Below are 13,929 nucleotides of genomic sequence, written 5' to 3'. Positions count from 1 at the left end.
AGAATTTTGTTTCTAAGTGTCTCTCATTCTAATTTGTCTTATTCTAATTTACTTTCTCTTGATTTTTTTCCTCCTCACTTTTGTAACAACCTTATTAGCTCACACGGATGTAGTGGAGCCAACCACACCAGCATCACAAGCCCCGAAATCTTCAAACTCTGAGTGGTTGATCAGGACCTCTGCCGCAGAGAAAGCCACAGACTCAACTACAGCAGCGTTTTTTAAAATGCCCCAAGAAAAGAGCCCTGGATACAGCTAGAGAGCGCTATTTCAGCCACCAGGAGTTGGCTGGGTGGTGTTGAAGCAAATGTTAGACTTTGTGTTTTATATATTCTACCTATCTTAATTGACATTCCCAATCCTTTCTACCGGAACCAACTCCTCTTCCAACACAGCAGCGGACTCTTTCTCTTAGGAATCATGTTGTGGGATCTTTTTTGTGTTTGTTTTTAATTAGTAAAGTATTGAGGCAGCAGGTTTTTTTTTTAACAAAAAGATCATCTTTTGCTCTGTTACATTATTATTGCTGCCCCAACATTTACCTGCAGCTCCATTTACAGAGCTGTTGCTTTTTTGCAGTCATGTCTTTGTTCTCAAAAAGCTGGTAACTGCTTTTGTATACCATTTGTGCAGCACTTTTAATATCATTTGAGGAAGCCCCACATTTGCAGCCAGTTCTAAACAAATTTAAGGCCCATAAGGAATTGTGTTCGCAGGAGATTAGGTTTGCCTTTGAGCCTAGTCTTGGTTCACTCAGAGTGCCAATGAGATAAATCAACCAAGTTCTCAAATGGGGGCCTCCCAAAGAGGCAACTAGCAATGTGGGCTTTGGGAACTTCTTCCACTTTTCTGCAGATGGTCTAACGGGACCATCAGCAGATGCATTGTATTTAACTCGTCCCCAAAGTTTGTGTTCCACCAAAAGAGGACACACACAGATTGGTGTAGTGAAAAATTGGTTTAGATGTACAGCAGACTTAAAGTAGTCAAAGGATTGTGTCTTACTATTAATACTTCCTGTCCAGTGTAAGCCTTTATGTCCTAAGTAGGACTTTATTAGTAGTGTTATAGGTCAATACCCGGCAGCAGTATCTATTACAATGCTGGCTTCTTGGGGCCATGCTTTGGGGAGGAAAAATGTCTCGGACATGCCTTTATACTTGGCGTGTTTATGACGGCTCGACTACATGTAGAGTTGTATATACAGTCGTGCCTGAAGTTAAATGCTACCTTGTCAAAATGAGGAACAGGTGACTGCCCAGACCTGCTGGAGAAAAACCACACTTTCTAAAAAGTATTATTAAGAGTGTCTGTCATTCAAGGGCCTGATTGATAGGAGGGCTCTTTTTTGTACAAGTTGAGTACTTGTACGCTGGAATACACAGGAGCTGTTTGCCGAGTGCTCACTGCTTTAACCCATTCCTACTCCTGCACTGTCTTAAATAGGTGCTGAGTGGGGCAGTGCCTCGTTTCCCCAAAGTGCGATTGTCCCTTTTTCCCACACAGAATGTAATTGTGGGCCACTTTATCATGTTCCCTTTAAAAATCATAGTCCTTATCAGTGGAAACTATAGAATTTCTTTATAGAAATATAAAGACGGTGGGTGGATGTGAATCTAGTTGGAAAGGGGAACTTTCAGCTGAGTTTACACAGCACTTTACATAAGATTGAAAACATGTCAATTGTTCTTAACAAGGACTATGGTGGAGGGAGGGGGCAGAGAGAGGTCATGGGATGGGAGGGGTAGTGCTAAAGCCAACCCAGCATCCTTCAGAATCACTCCGTGTTCTCCTGTAGTAGAAGAGAACTACTTCAGAGAGTTTCAAGGCTGAACTTGCTTCCCTATGGGCTGCACCCATAGAAGTGTAGAAAATGTAATGTCTGTTGAGTATGAAATGGCACCAGTGAATTATTGTAGTGATGAAGGTACGCTTTATTGTCATACGCATTCTTACCTAGTCCCCACAGGGACCTGTGGCACATATTTCTAGCGTACTTGGTTGGGTTTTAAGGGAGAAATCTATGGACTTAGTTTTTTTTATTTGTGTCAAGTTCTGAATCTCATCCAGAGATTGGTCCTATGCTCACCGGCTGTTAATTAAAACCTCCGCAGGTCAGGTGGCCAAGATGTTGCCTAATAGTCTTCCTTTCTACCACGAAGCCATGTCATTTTAGATGAAAACAGTCACAGAATTGAGTGACTTGCTCAAACTCACATAACTAGGTCAGGACTAGCATCCCAGACTTACAGATTTTCTCTGGCTTAGGTTAGAATCTATTTTCCAGCGACAGATCTGAGTCAGTCTGAGACCAATATTTGTGAAACAATATGTCGTGAATGTTTATCGTCTTTCTGGGGTGTGCTTTTCTATACATTTTGAGTACTTTCTTTTCTTTTTTTTTTTTTTGTAGAGACAGAGTCTTCACTTTATGGCCCTCGGTAGAGTGCCGTGGCCTCACACAGCTCACAGCAACCTCCAACTCCTGGGCTTAAGTGATTCTCTTGCCTCAGCCTCCCGAGTAGCTGGGACTACAGGCGCCCGCCACAACGCCCGGCTATTTTTTGGTTGCAGTTTGGCCGGGGCCGGGTTTGAACCCACCACCCTCGGTATATGGGGCCGGCGCCTTACCCACTGAGCCACAGGCGCCACCCCATTTTGAGTACTTTCAACAAAGATCACCCAAGAATGCAACATCTACCTATAATAAATGGAAAGAAAATTAGTTGCCAGAGAGACTAGAATATTAAGCACACACATGCTCTGCAACACAGGGTTGTAAATTGTGTTCCTCATTTTAAGGTGCTGCGTGTGCACGCTTAAGGGATTCTCCTTTCTGTATTACCCAATTCCACAGGATAAACTTAGAATTGAGTGTATTTTGAATCTTACAATTTAAATATTTGTTTTATATGGCACAGCTGTATATGTTATAAATTAAGAAAAATCTATTACCATTCAAAGAAAGATACAATTAAAAAATCAGATTTTGTCATCAGTGTTGAAAAAACTCTGATAGCTTGACTTAGACTTTGAGGATGCTCCTTGAGTCCATGTGTTTGATCTGCTAAGAAGTAATAACTAAAGCCGAGTTCTGCAGTTTTTATTTAATCAGGGTTCTGATTTATCCTAGCTGGCTATACTACATAGAGGTTGCCCGTCTGAATCCTAATCTGTGTGTTTTCTACCGTGGGCAAAAGTCAAGACATTATCTGTTTACTTCTATGAGAAATTTTTCATAAAAAGTTGGTTTTACTTACCAGTTTAAGGGAATTGAAGAGATTATTTTTCAGATGCAGTATTTTTAAGGAACAGCTTCATTTGTACCAAAACCTCTTACGTTGCTTTTTGGTAAGAATTGATTAGAAGAGGAAATTAACAGCTGCTTGCTTGGTACCAAATTTGGATGGGGTAGAGTATAATTTTTACTAAGGGCTAGATAATTGGAAAATAGGCCACATTTTAGCCTTGAATTCTTTCTTTCTTTTTTTTTTTTTTTGTTTTTAGACAGAGTCTCACTCTGTTGCCCAGGTTAGAGTGCCATGGTGTCATAGCACAGCAAACTCAAACTCCTGGACTCAAGTGATCCTCTTGCCTCAGCCTCCCACATGGATGGGACTACAGATGTCCACCACAAGGCCCAGCTAATTTTTCTACTTTTAGTAGAGACGGGTCTCACTCTTACTTGGGTTAGTCTTGAACTCCTGAGCTCAAGGGATCCACACACTTCAGCCTCCCAGAGTGCTAGGATTACAGGTGTGAGCCACTGCACCTGGCCTAGCCTTGAATTCTTTAAAAATCAATGCAATTGAAAATTTCAGAGGACATAGCTTTGTTGGGCTATGATATAGGCTACAAACAAGGCCATTTTTATGACAAACTTACCAAAAGCCAAAATAAAGCATCTTCGTCTGGGATTCTGACGTATCCTTTGTTAAGTACAACACTGAGTACAAGTATTAAACTCATTGGGAATCCCAAATAAGTCAATCTGATACAGCTTTGCATTTTGGAGTCTGGGATACATCCATGCATCTGTCCCGCAGCCCGGGAAGTGGGGGTGCTGCAGAGCAGAGGGGCAGAGTTATTCGCTAAGTCACTTGGAATTGAAAAAGTTAGTGTTGAGACGAGGAGCTAGGTTGGCACAGTCATTACTGACGTGATGCGTTCTCCACCCTGGCTCCAGGTAGAGACTCCTGGTGATGCAGGATTCATTTCAGGTTTTTGTTTTATTTGGGCTTCATTACTGTGGTTCCAAGCCCCACGCTTTTGTTTCTGTGGGGAGAAGGCTTTGTAAAAATCTCAGCATTAGAGGCTGCAGCTGCACTCAGTGTCCTGTGTGTTTTACGAACCTTGCCTGAGCCAGATGAGAGCGAGGTGGCTTGCCGCAGCAACTAGGGGTGCAGTCGAGTTGGAGGCATAGTTCGGAGGGATGAGAGAAGCGGTTTCCGCCTGTTGGCGGCTGCTTTGCTAACCCTTGAACTGCCGGTTTTACTTGTCTGTTATGTCCTTATCTCCCAGTCTCCCGTCAGGATGGTTAGCGGAGTCACTGTCACTGGCTACGGTCAGGATGGGTTCCTGCCTCATGAGAACATTGGTACAGAGGGAAAAGGTGAAGAAAATGATGGGTTCCACCATCAAGCACTAATGCAAATGGCTCAGAGATGCTTTCTCCGATATTAAAATCACAAAAGATGAATGTCAGATGCCTGGAAAGAGCAACATCAGAAAGAAATGAAGATGAGCAGTATTGCTGAAAACGTGGATCACTCAGTGTTTTGTTTTGTTTTGTTTTTAGAGACAGAGTCTCACTTTGTCACCCTCAGCAGAGTGCTGTGGTGTCACAGCTCACAGCAACCTCCAGCTCTTGGGCTTAGGTGATTCTCTTGCCTCAGCCTCCTGAGTAGCTGGGACTACAGGCACCCGCTACAACGCCCGGCTATTTCTTTTTTGTTGTTGTTGCAGTTTGGCCGGGGTTGGGTTTGAACCCGCCATCCTCAGTATATGGGGCTGTTGCCCTACTTACCGAGCCATAGGCGCCGCTTGATCACTAAGATTTTAACAAGCCCAGCAAAACAGAATCATGGCCAGAAAAAGAAAATTTCCTGCTGCTGTAATAGACATCATGAACACTTGGTGAAATTGCCCGATTTGGGAAATAAATGTTCTTCCAGTATAGTATTGAAGAATGGAATAGATCCTGTCAACAAGGAAAGGAATCTTGGCAAGGTTGAGAAGTGGAAAGCAAGGGGAAGAGATGGGAGATTCGTACCGCAGGGCTTCTCAAAGTGTGGTCCCTACACCAGTAGCATCAGCATGTTTTCACCCTCGCCAGACACGCTGAATCAGAAACTCCAAGGATGAGGTCCACCGAGCTTTCAACAAGCCCTCCAGGGGACTCTGGTGCATGTTAAAGGTTTTGATCCATAGGCTTTGCCACTGTTAAAAAGTTTTAATGTACTATATCCTCCTAAGGTCTGAGGGGCTCCTATATCCCCTCCATAAGTAAAGAGATGTTTTGTGTACGATTCTTTGCAGACACTGTTCATGTCTTTATTTCCCATATTTGTTTTTATCCCACAAACTCCTGAAAAATCCTCTGGAAATACCGAGGAAGGATGATATGGAGGAAAATGCCGTCAAAGCCATGTTTATATGGGTGGAAATCATCTTTTTAAAATGGATAAAAATATAGCCATTTGTAGTCTATGAATGATAGTTTTTTTCACAATGGACAGTAAAAAATATTTGTGCAAGGCACTTCCACCTCTGAGTTTACCCTGTATTTTCCAGCATGATAATGATAAATCCTTTAAAATATGGCTTATAAATAGCCGGGCATTGTGGCGGGTGCCTGTAGTCCCAGCTACTTGGGAAGCTGAGGCAAGAGAACCACTTAAACCCAAGAGTTGGAGGTTGCTGTGAGCTGTGATGCCATAGCACTCTACCGAGGGTGACATAGACTCTGCTTCTCTCTGTTTCTCTCTCTCTCTGTGTATGTGTATATATATGTATATGATACATGACTTGTAAAAATGAAAAAACAATTAGAAGAGAAACCACTTTGGGTACATGGGTGTGTAATAAATACCTCAGTAGTTCAGAGTGTGTAAAAATCAATTTCCCATGATTTTTACATGATCTTTTGTAGTTACCCCTATTTTAGATTTCAGCTAGTGATTCTGCAGAGTTGGAGACCCAATAGCAATACCATGCTATTTTTTGTTGTCAGACTTAATGGGTTCAACGTTTCAGACTATGATATCTAATCTTAAAGAGGTTTGAAAATAAACCACAACCAGTTTTTCTTTATATAATATTTTATTTGTGTTAATTAGGCTGGGCCCTGATGTTGCTGAAACCTAGGCACCCAAGTTGTGACTTTTAGGAATATGGGTGGCTGAAGAGTTCACTGGGTTTGCAAAGATATGCTGGGTCTCTAGTATTGTTTCCTTGGGTGCTCATGTGTGGAGACTAGCTCTCACGTCATTTTTTACAATCTTTTAAAACATCATGTAATTTTTCTTTTCCAAGTTGAATACCAGCTAAAATTACCTCTAGCCAAAAATGTGAGTGTTACTAGTTACTGTCAAGTCTGAGAAAAGATCACGCTTGTAGTCTTACCACTTTAGGAGGCTGAGGCAGGTGGATCTCCTGAGCTCAAGAGTTTGAGAGCAGCCTGAGCAAGAGCAAAACCCTGTTTGTAGACTAACAAAGAAAAATTAGCCAGGCATTGTGGCAGGTGCCTGTAGTCCCAGCTACTGGGGAGGCTGAGACAGGAACATGGCTTGAGCCCAGGAGTTTGAGATTGCTGTGAGCTGTGACGACCCCAGGGCACAGAGTGAGCTCTGTCCCCCCCCCAATGTAAATTAATGTTTTCTTTCTCTAAACATTAATCTGACTCTTGCAGACCCCTCATTTAAATGTTTTTTAATTGGCAAAAGAAAGAAAATATCCCAGAACTTAAAAACAGCTTTGACACAAAACCAGTGCCCATTTTGTTGTAAATAGACTCTACATCTTGCTTCTCCCAGGGGGTGATGGAAAAAAACTCATGACCATGCAAACTGATGCCACCTCAAAATCATGGCATGGATTTGAATGCTGTCAGTTTTGATCAGTCAGCCCCCCGCTGTTGTCAGCAGCTGTTGCAAACTGGCCATTCTAAACCCTTTCTGCCCCCACCTCTCAACCTCAGCAGCTCATCTCAGCCCGTCTCCCACTAGGTAACAGTCTGTGGCAGAACTTCCCACTTACTTACACCCTTCATCTCTGCCTTCTTGTGCCTACCCTGCCCAGGACTATTCCTTTCTGTGCCCAGAAGATGCCTTGCTCAATCTCACTGCGGCCTCTCACAGAACAGCACACTTAGCATTGCGTTTATACATGTTCAGTGACTCTTCCTTCAAACAAAAATATCCTTCCTCAACCCTTCAAGCCCCAGACCACCACCAAAGTATACTGCCTGCCCTCCCTCACCTTGCACTCTTGTTAATTCTGCAGTCCTCTGAAGCAGTGGTTTCTACCCCTGGCTGCACATGAGAGTTACCTGAGGAGCTTTAAGAAATCCTAATTCCCTGCCTAGACTACAGACCAATTACATCAGATTGGGAGGTGGGGACAGGCTTCAGTCTTTTTAAAAATGTACAACTGGGGCTGAGACCCACTATGCTAAAACCTGGCTGCTACATTTGCCACCGTTAAGATGGTTCTTGCTGGATTCATTGATGATATGGATGATGCCTAGCTACTTCCTTCTTTTTAGACTTCTTCGCTTTGCTGGTTTTTCTCTACATTGCCCTTAGTTTCCACAGGCAGGGCAGGATGGCTGGCAGGTCGGCCAGCACTGACTGTTGGTCTGTCTCCGCTGCTGCCTCCATTCCTGCAGTGGATACCTGCATGCTCAGGAGTTCCTTTGCCATTCCTCCTTAATGCACTAAGGGAAACTAAAAACCATTAGAGTTAGTTTCTATCTTCTTGATAAAACGTGATTTAAACAATGATTATTTTAAGCTAATTAATTAGAGCTCTTTTTATGTAATATGGTAGTAAAATATCACATCCAAATGACATGTAAAGACCCATAGAGACACACAGACAGAAGCCATTGTAATGGTTCTTCTATAAAAATATTTTACTTGCTGGCTCTTATATATTACTGTTTTTTTTAAATTCAGATTAGCAATTGTTAATTACCTATTTTACTGCTTTTAAGCAAATACTAGCTGGGCAACAATTTCCTTTTAGTAAAGTTTTGCCTTTTCTGTCGGTTTTTGCCACGTTCAGGGCCTGATACTTACACATGTCCAGGTCAGGCAGCCCCAGGAGGTTGCCTACTCAGTTCTTCAGAACTTAAGGGTCCTACTTCAAGACATGATTGCAAGAGGGACTTTGCCTAACAATTGCAATCAATGTAACCTGGCTTATTGTACCCTCAGTGAATCCCCAACAATAAAAAAAAAAAAAAAAGGATCCTACTTCACCTTCAGTTTTGACTTTGGTTCCCAGCTCTCCAAGACCAACTTAAGCAATGATCTTTCCTTACTCAAACACACAAAGGAGCAAAAGGATAGAACACAGAAATCTGAATTCCTGAAAGCTGGAGTTAGCACCGCCTGTCATATTGACATTTACTGTTAGTTTCTGCCTGACCCAGTCGGACATATGAGGCCTCTAACTGGATCTAAGCTTATTATCAGACCCAGTCTGATCCAGACCTAGTTTAGTTTCTCATAACTTCTAGATTCAGTTAGTATTAAAAATTTGGTCAAAAAAATTTTTTTTGCTCAAAACACAAATCTGTAGCATTTTGAAATCTAAGAGGGAACTTACCCACAAGCCTCAGTTGTAATGAGAGAGAGCGAAAGACAAAAGGTCCAGCATTTACCTTGCTTGGACTCTTGGTGCTCCTGGGAGACTCCGGGAGCTTTATCTTGAACCACTTAATAATAAAAATTAAGTTTAACAATTTAAATAGAGCAAAGAGCAGTTCAGAAATTGGGCAGATGAACTGGAAGAGGTTGAAAAAGACTAATGCTGAGGGAATTCATGGACAGAAAAAAGAAAGTGACATACAGATAATAGAAATAGCTGGATTGGTTACAGCTCAGCATTTGCCTTACTTAAATACAGCTTAAACAGTCGGCATCTTTGGCCAAAACACCAGTGATTTGGGAAAAGAGGAAGGAGTAGAAAGGAGTAAAGATGAATGGAGCAAACTTCAGCACAAACAGCTGGCATTTTGGTTTTGAACTTCTAACGTATCCTTTTAAGTGAAACTAATAAACCTTAACCAAGGTTATAACCTCATCAAAGAAGCAAGAGGTGTCTTTAAAGAATAGAGAACAGTTTTTGCAAGATCTAGAAGAGGCACAAATGCACCTCCAAGAAAGAAAAGTCTAGACACCCATAAACGACATGTAGCTCACAATATTTTTGTATGGCCATGTTTTCTGGGTCCCAGTTTTTCAGCTGACCATTCATACATAAATATCTAAAGGCCCCATATGTCTGCAGAATACAGGAAAGCAAAAGCTGTGCACAGAAGGGAAGAGAACCAATGAATGGAGAAAGTTACAGAAATATCAAACCAGAACAGGCTCATTCCCTGCTCGGGAATCAAACGTAGGCTACTGAGGTGAAAGCACAGAACTTTAACCATTAGGCCACAAGGTAAATTGGCCTCTGTCAGTATGCCCACAGGGGCAGTGTTCAAAGGACGTTCTTTTAAATCTTCATTTTAGATTAGATATTTACTCTTCAGTTTTGTCAAGAGAATTTTTAAGGCTAGCCAGAACATTCTGTGTCTTTCTTTCAATCTAATTCTTCTATTAATGCAAATAAGGCAATTATTTCAAATAAGAGATCTCTAAACAAATTTTAAAGAAAATTTAGAAGTCCTTTAAAGTATCCATCTTTTAGCCATTATATTTATTGCAAAGGCAACTCAACCCAGTGCCTCTTCGTACTAGGTGGTAATTTTCCAGGTTTAGCCTGGAGTGGGCACAGAGAAGGCAGGGCTGATTTGAGCATTGGGCTTGTAGGGTTCTAGGCCCACGTTTCACCCGACAACCCTCTTTGTGACAAAAACAACACAGAGAGACAATCAACGAAAGAACAACAATAATAATAATTCCTGAGAGGGGATGGAATCAATATGAATATTCAGACCACAGAGTACCAAGAAATAGAACAATACCGGAGCTGCTCGTAAGACTGTTCACTCATGAAAACTTTTCTCTCATTCATTTTAAATTTGGAAAGGACAGCAATCCTTTACTATCTGCTCAACTGGAGTCTAACTAGGAAGTAAGGTATCATAATCATGCTGCCATCTAGTTAGGGTTCTGATTTTCCTCCCTGCAGCTTTTAGAACAGAGAGGTTTTGAGATTCTGTCGACTGTGTAAACTGTAAGGGTTAGGGGAAACTTGTCCTTTCCCCTCCAAGTTTGCTGAAAGATCAACTCACACTTAAGGCAGATTAATAAGAGAAAGGTTTGTTTACCATGTGTATGAGGAGAAATCACCGAGTGATTCCCAACATCCCAGTGAAATTCAGATATTTTTTTATACATGCCTTTTAGATGTAAAGAGAGGAAAATGAAAATAGGTAATTCTGTTAAGGGGCTATAAACTTTTCTAGGGAGTATGAATGGATGGGGGAAACAGATTGACTTGTAAATTAACCTGAGAGACAGGTATTGTGTTTAAAATACTTTGGGCAGGTCTGGTTGCATTCTGCAATATATTGCGATAACAGGGAGAGGAAGGAAAGTCAATTGTGCCCTTTGACCTTTTGATCAGGTCAGTCCAGTTTGTGCAGATAGAGGGAAAGTCTCTTCCAGGGTTCTGTTAGTCTCTAAGAGTCTTTAATTGGAAATATTCTTTATACCAAGGAGTCCAGTGTTTGGGGATGAGATTTCCTGAGCTCTGTCAAGCCTCTTCTATCTAATGCTCTCTTCACTCTTTGACTTTCTGGTGCTGTTAAGATTTTAGTTTGGGTCTCAGTGCCTGTAGCTCAGTGGGTAGGGCACTGGCCATATATACCAAGGCAGGTGGGTTTGAACCCGGCCCAGGCCTGCCAAACAATGACAACTGCAACAACAACAACATCAAAAAATAGCCAAGGATTGTGGTGGGCACCCTTAGTCCCAACTACTTGGGAGGCTGAGGCAAGAGAATCACGTAAGCCCAAGAGTTTGAAGTTGCTGTGAGCTGTGATGCCATAGCACTCTACTGAGACTGTCTCAAAAAAAAGCAAGAAAATATTTTAGTTTGGTTTTACATGGTGAGACTGACCTGCTTCCTCGCCCTTTTTTGACCTTGGGCTCCATGTTGGATCTTTATCAGAGAACTTCTGTTGGGGTTTCAGGCACCAGCCCTACTACTAATGAAGTGGAACTTGATTTCCCATATCATATCATCGGTGTGTGCTGCCCCTGGAACCGAATGTAGGGGTTCCACTTTTACCAGAGTGGGCCCCATGTGTTGCTGGCTTCCTTGAATCACTGGTTTCTGATTCTAAATCTAAAGTAGGTGGATCTAAATTTATTGAACACTAGCTAAGCTAGTCCTCCTCAGGCACCTCTTAGGGAACAGGCTAGCTGCCCTAAAGCAGGATTTCTGAGTCATATAGATACAGTATTCCTGACACCATTAGGACCCTATCCTGCGTCCTTAGTAACAAAAATGGTAAATAGTTACTGAGTGACTATTATATGCCGTTTGCAAACAGCATTTATTCCTCAACAGCTCTAAGGTAGGTACTTTTATTAATCCATTTTAAAGCAATGAAACATGCTTACATTTAGAGATTAACTTGTTTGAGTCACATAGCTTTTAAGTATCAGCCAGGATTTGAACTCAAGTCTATTTGATATAAGAGTGTCTGTTCCCAGTCAATACCTTTCCTGCCTGTTTTCACAATACAAGTGAACTACTGGAGCCCACGTACATATGAAACAAATTGTGGCCCCCGGGCCCAGGGCCTCGTGCGGATGAGACCCATTGATGCCATTGGCCTGTTGCTCCTGGTAGTCTGTTTCTTTAGGCAGCTGTGAATGGGCTCATCCTTTTCTATGCCTAGTCATTCAAAGGAAATAGTCAATTTCTGTGACACCCTCTTATTACAACCTGTTTTTGTTTTTGAAAATGATAAAAGCAAATACAAGTCAGTAAAATCTAAACCCATAGCGATAAAAAGGTCTCTTCCTTTGTGTACCAAGGCCCACAACTGATTCCTAAGCCAGGAGGATGTGTTTTGAGTTAATGGTAGTAAACGACTGGTTTCAACATTTTGTTAAACATTTCTTTGCCTGCAGAAGCTGTCTTAACACTTCTGGCTTTTAGAAATGTCACTTTATTCAGTAGATGAATAAAGAACACATTTTATGCCAAGCACTCTGCGTGGAGCTGAGTGTGCAGAGACGAAAGACATCCCTGATTTCATGAAGTTCATAGTCTTCTGAGGAAGTGACAAGAAAAGCAAGTATTACAATTTAGAGCGATGAATTCTGAGATGAAAATATCAGGGTATTTTGGCAGCAAGGTACATAACACTTTAACCTAAACTGAGCAGAGAAAGAAGTTAAAAAAACAAAAAACAGAAAGCTCCCAAACCCCACTAAGCCAAATCCTGAAGGATGAACAGGAGTTAGTGAAGAAAAGATGAAATCCTCTAAGGGTAAAGAGCATAGTTTGTTCAAAGCGCTGCAAGTATTTTGTTATGGTCAGCATATTAAGCTGACAAAGGACAGAGAGAGGTAGACGGGAGACAAGAAGTGAAGGTCCTGGTACCCAGGCCTGCTGGTTGATTTGGAGAGCTGTGGTAGGATTCCCTGCTGAGCTCAGGGAGCTTCCACGGAAACCCTACCCAGCTGGCCCATTGTGTGCACAAAACTGGGACTGAGATGAGAAGAGGTTTGTGTTGTCTTGATCACCCTGGGAAATACCAGGAGGGCTGTCCAGAAAGCATCCAGTCAGGTGCTATGAAACATAGACATACATGGCTGGATACTTTCTAGACAGCCCTAGTACAACTAGAGCCACCTATTTGTAGGAGCTACTGACATGCTTAAGAGTAGATTAAAACTTAACTGGAGATACCAGTTTATATCATGGCCGACTGATTCCTTTCCATGTTCTAGCGTGGTACCAGTCTGACGTTATTTCCTTTGAACCATCAACTTAAGTTAATGCACAATATGATGGTTTAGTTCCTAGTTCTTCAGTAACTGAGTTGTTCCTATCAACTACCAGGTAAGCATTTTGGGTTTTGTTTCTCAGCCGTGTCGATACATTTGTGTCGCTCCATTCATAGCTGTTAGACTTCGCGCCTTTATAATCTTTGATACTAGAAGCCTGCAGAAAATACTGATAGGAGTCAACCAACCCAGCTGGCTCACACGAAGTCAGCTCTGATTCCATGATTTTGGTCTCATTAATACCATGCTGTAAATAGCTAAAGTTAGCTAAACCTCTTCAAACTCTGCAAACATGAAGTAATTGTGTGTTTTTGGCCAACTTTTTTTCTGAACAGCTTCTGATTGGCCAGTGTTTTGAATTAGGAGATACAGCCTAGCTTTTGTATGTTGAGATAGGAAAGCGACTTTAATGTTTCATTATTAAAATATTAGCTAAGGCAAGAAAATATATTTTATCATTGCTCATAGTAGGAAATTAGGATATATTGACTAACAAAATAGATAATTACAGGGATTAGAGGGAAATATCGTTAAAGAGATGATCACTAGAAGACGAAGATCGCCAGTTATGAGAAAAAGCACATGTACACACAACCAAACCACAAAAGTGAAGGATTTTTAAAACCATAGAAGAAGGCCAAATGTATTTGTCATGTTAATAAAAGTAAATTAACCTATAAGTAGAAGACAGAAATGTCCAGCAAATGCTAATTCCATGTTGTAAGAT

At 41.6% G+C, this 13,929-nt stretch overlaps 1 protein-coding gene across 7 annotated transcripts in view; it reads left to right on the top strand.

The window, feature by feature from the left end:
- Nucleotides 1-13,929, top strand: part of GPATCH2L (G-patch domain containing 2 like) — a 143,658-nt gene that overhangs the window by 67,752 nt on the left and 61,977 nt on the right. For 2 of the 7 annotated variants that reach the window (XM_053601945.1, XM_053601946.1), the window contains exon 10: nucleotides 99-10,986. The exons of the other annotated variants lie outside the window; for them this stretch is intronic. In XM_053601945.1, coding sequence (XP_053457920.1) covers nucleotides 99-259 — 161 coding nt within the window. In that variant the 3' untranslated portion in view covers nucleotides 260-10,986. Of the gene's footprint in view, nucleotides 1-98; nucleotides 10,987-13,929 lie in introns of those variants that run through there. 7 annotated transcript variants of the gene reach the window in all.

Source organism: Nycticebus coucang, chromosome 9, assembly GCF_027406575.1.
Source record: "Nycticebus coucang isolate mNycCou1 chromosome 9, mNycCou1.pri, whole genome shotgun sequence".
In the NCBI taxonomy this organism is placed as follows: domain Eukaryota; kingdom Metazoa; phylum Chordata; class Mammalia; order Primates; family Lorisidae; genus Nycticebus; species Nycticebus coucang.
The sequence above is the reverse complement of the archived record's forward strand: the minus strand, read 5'-3'. Positions and strand labels throughout refer to the sequence as shown.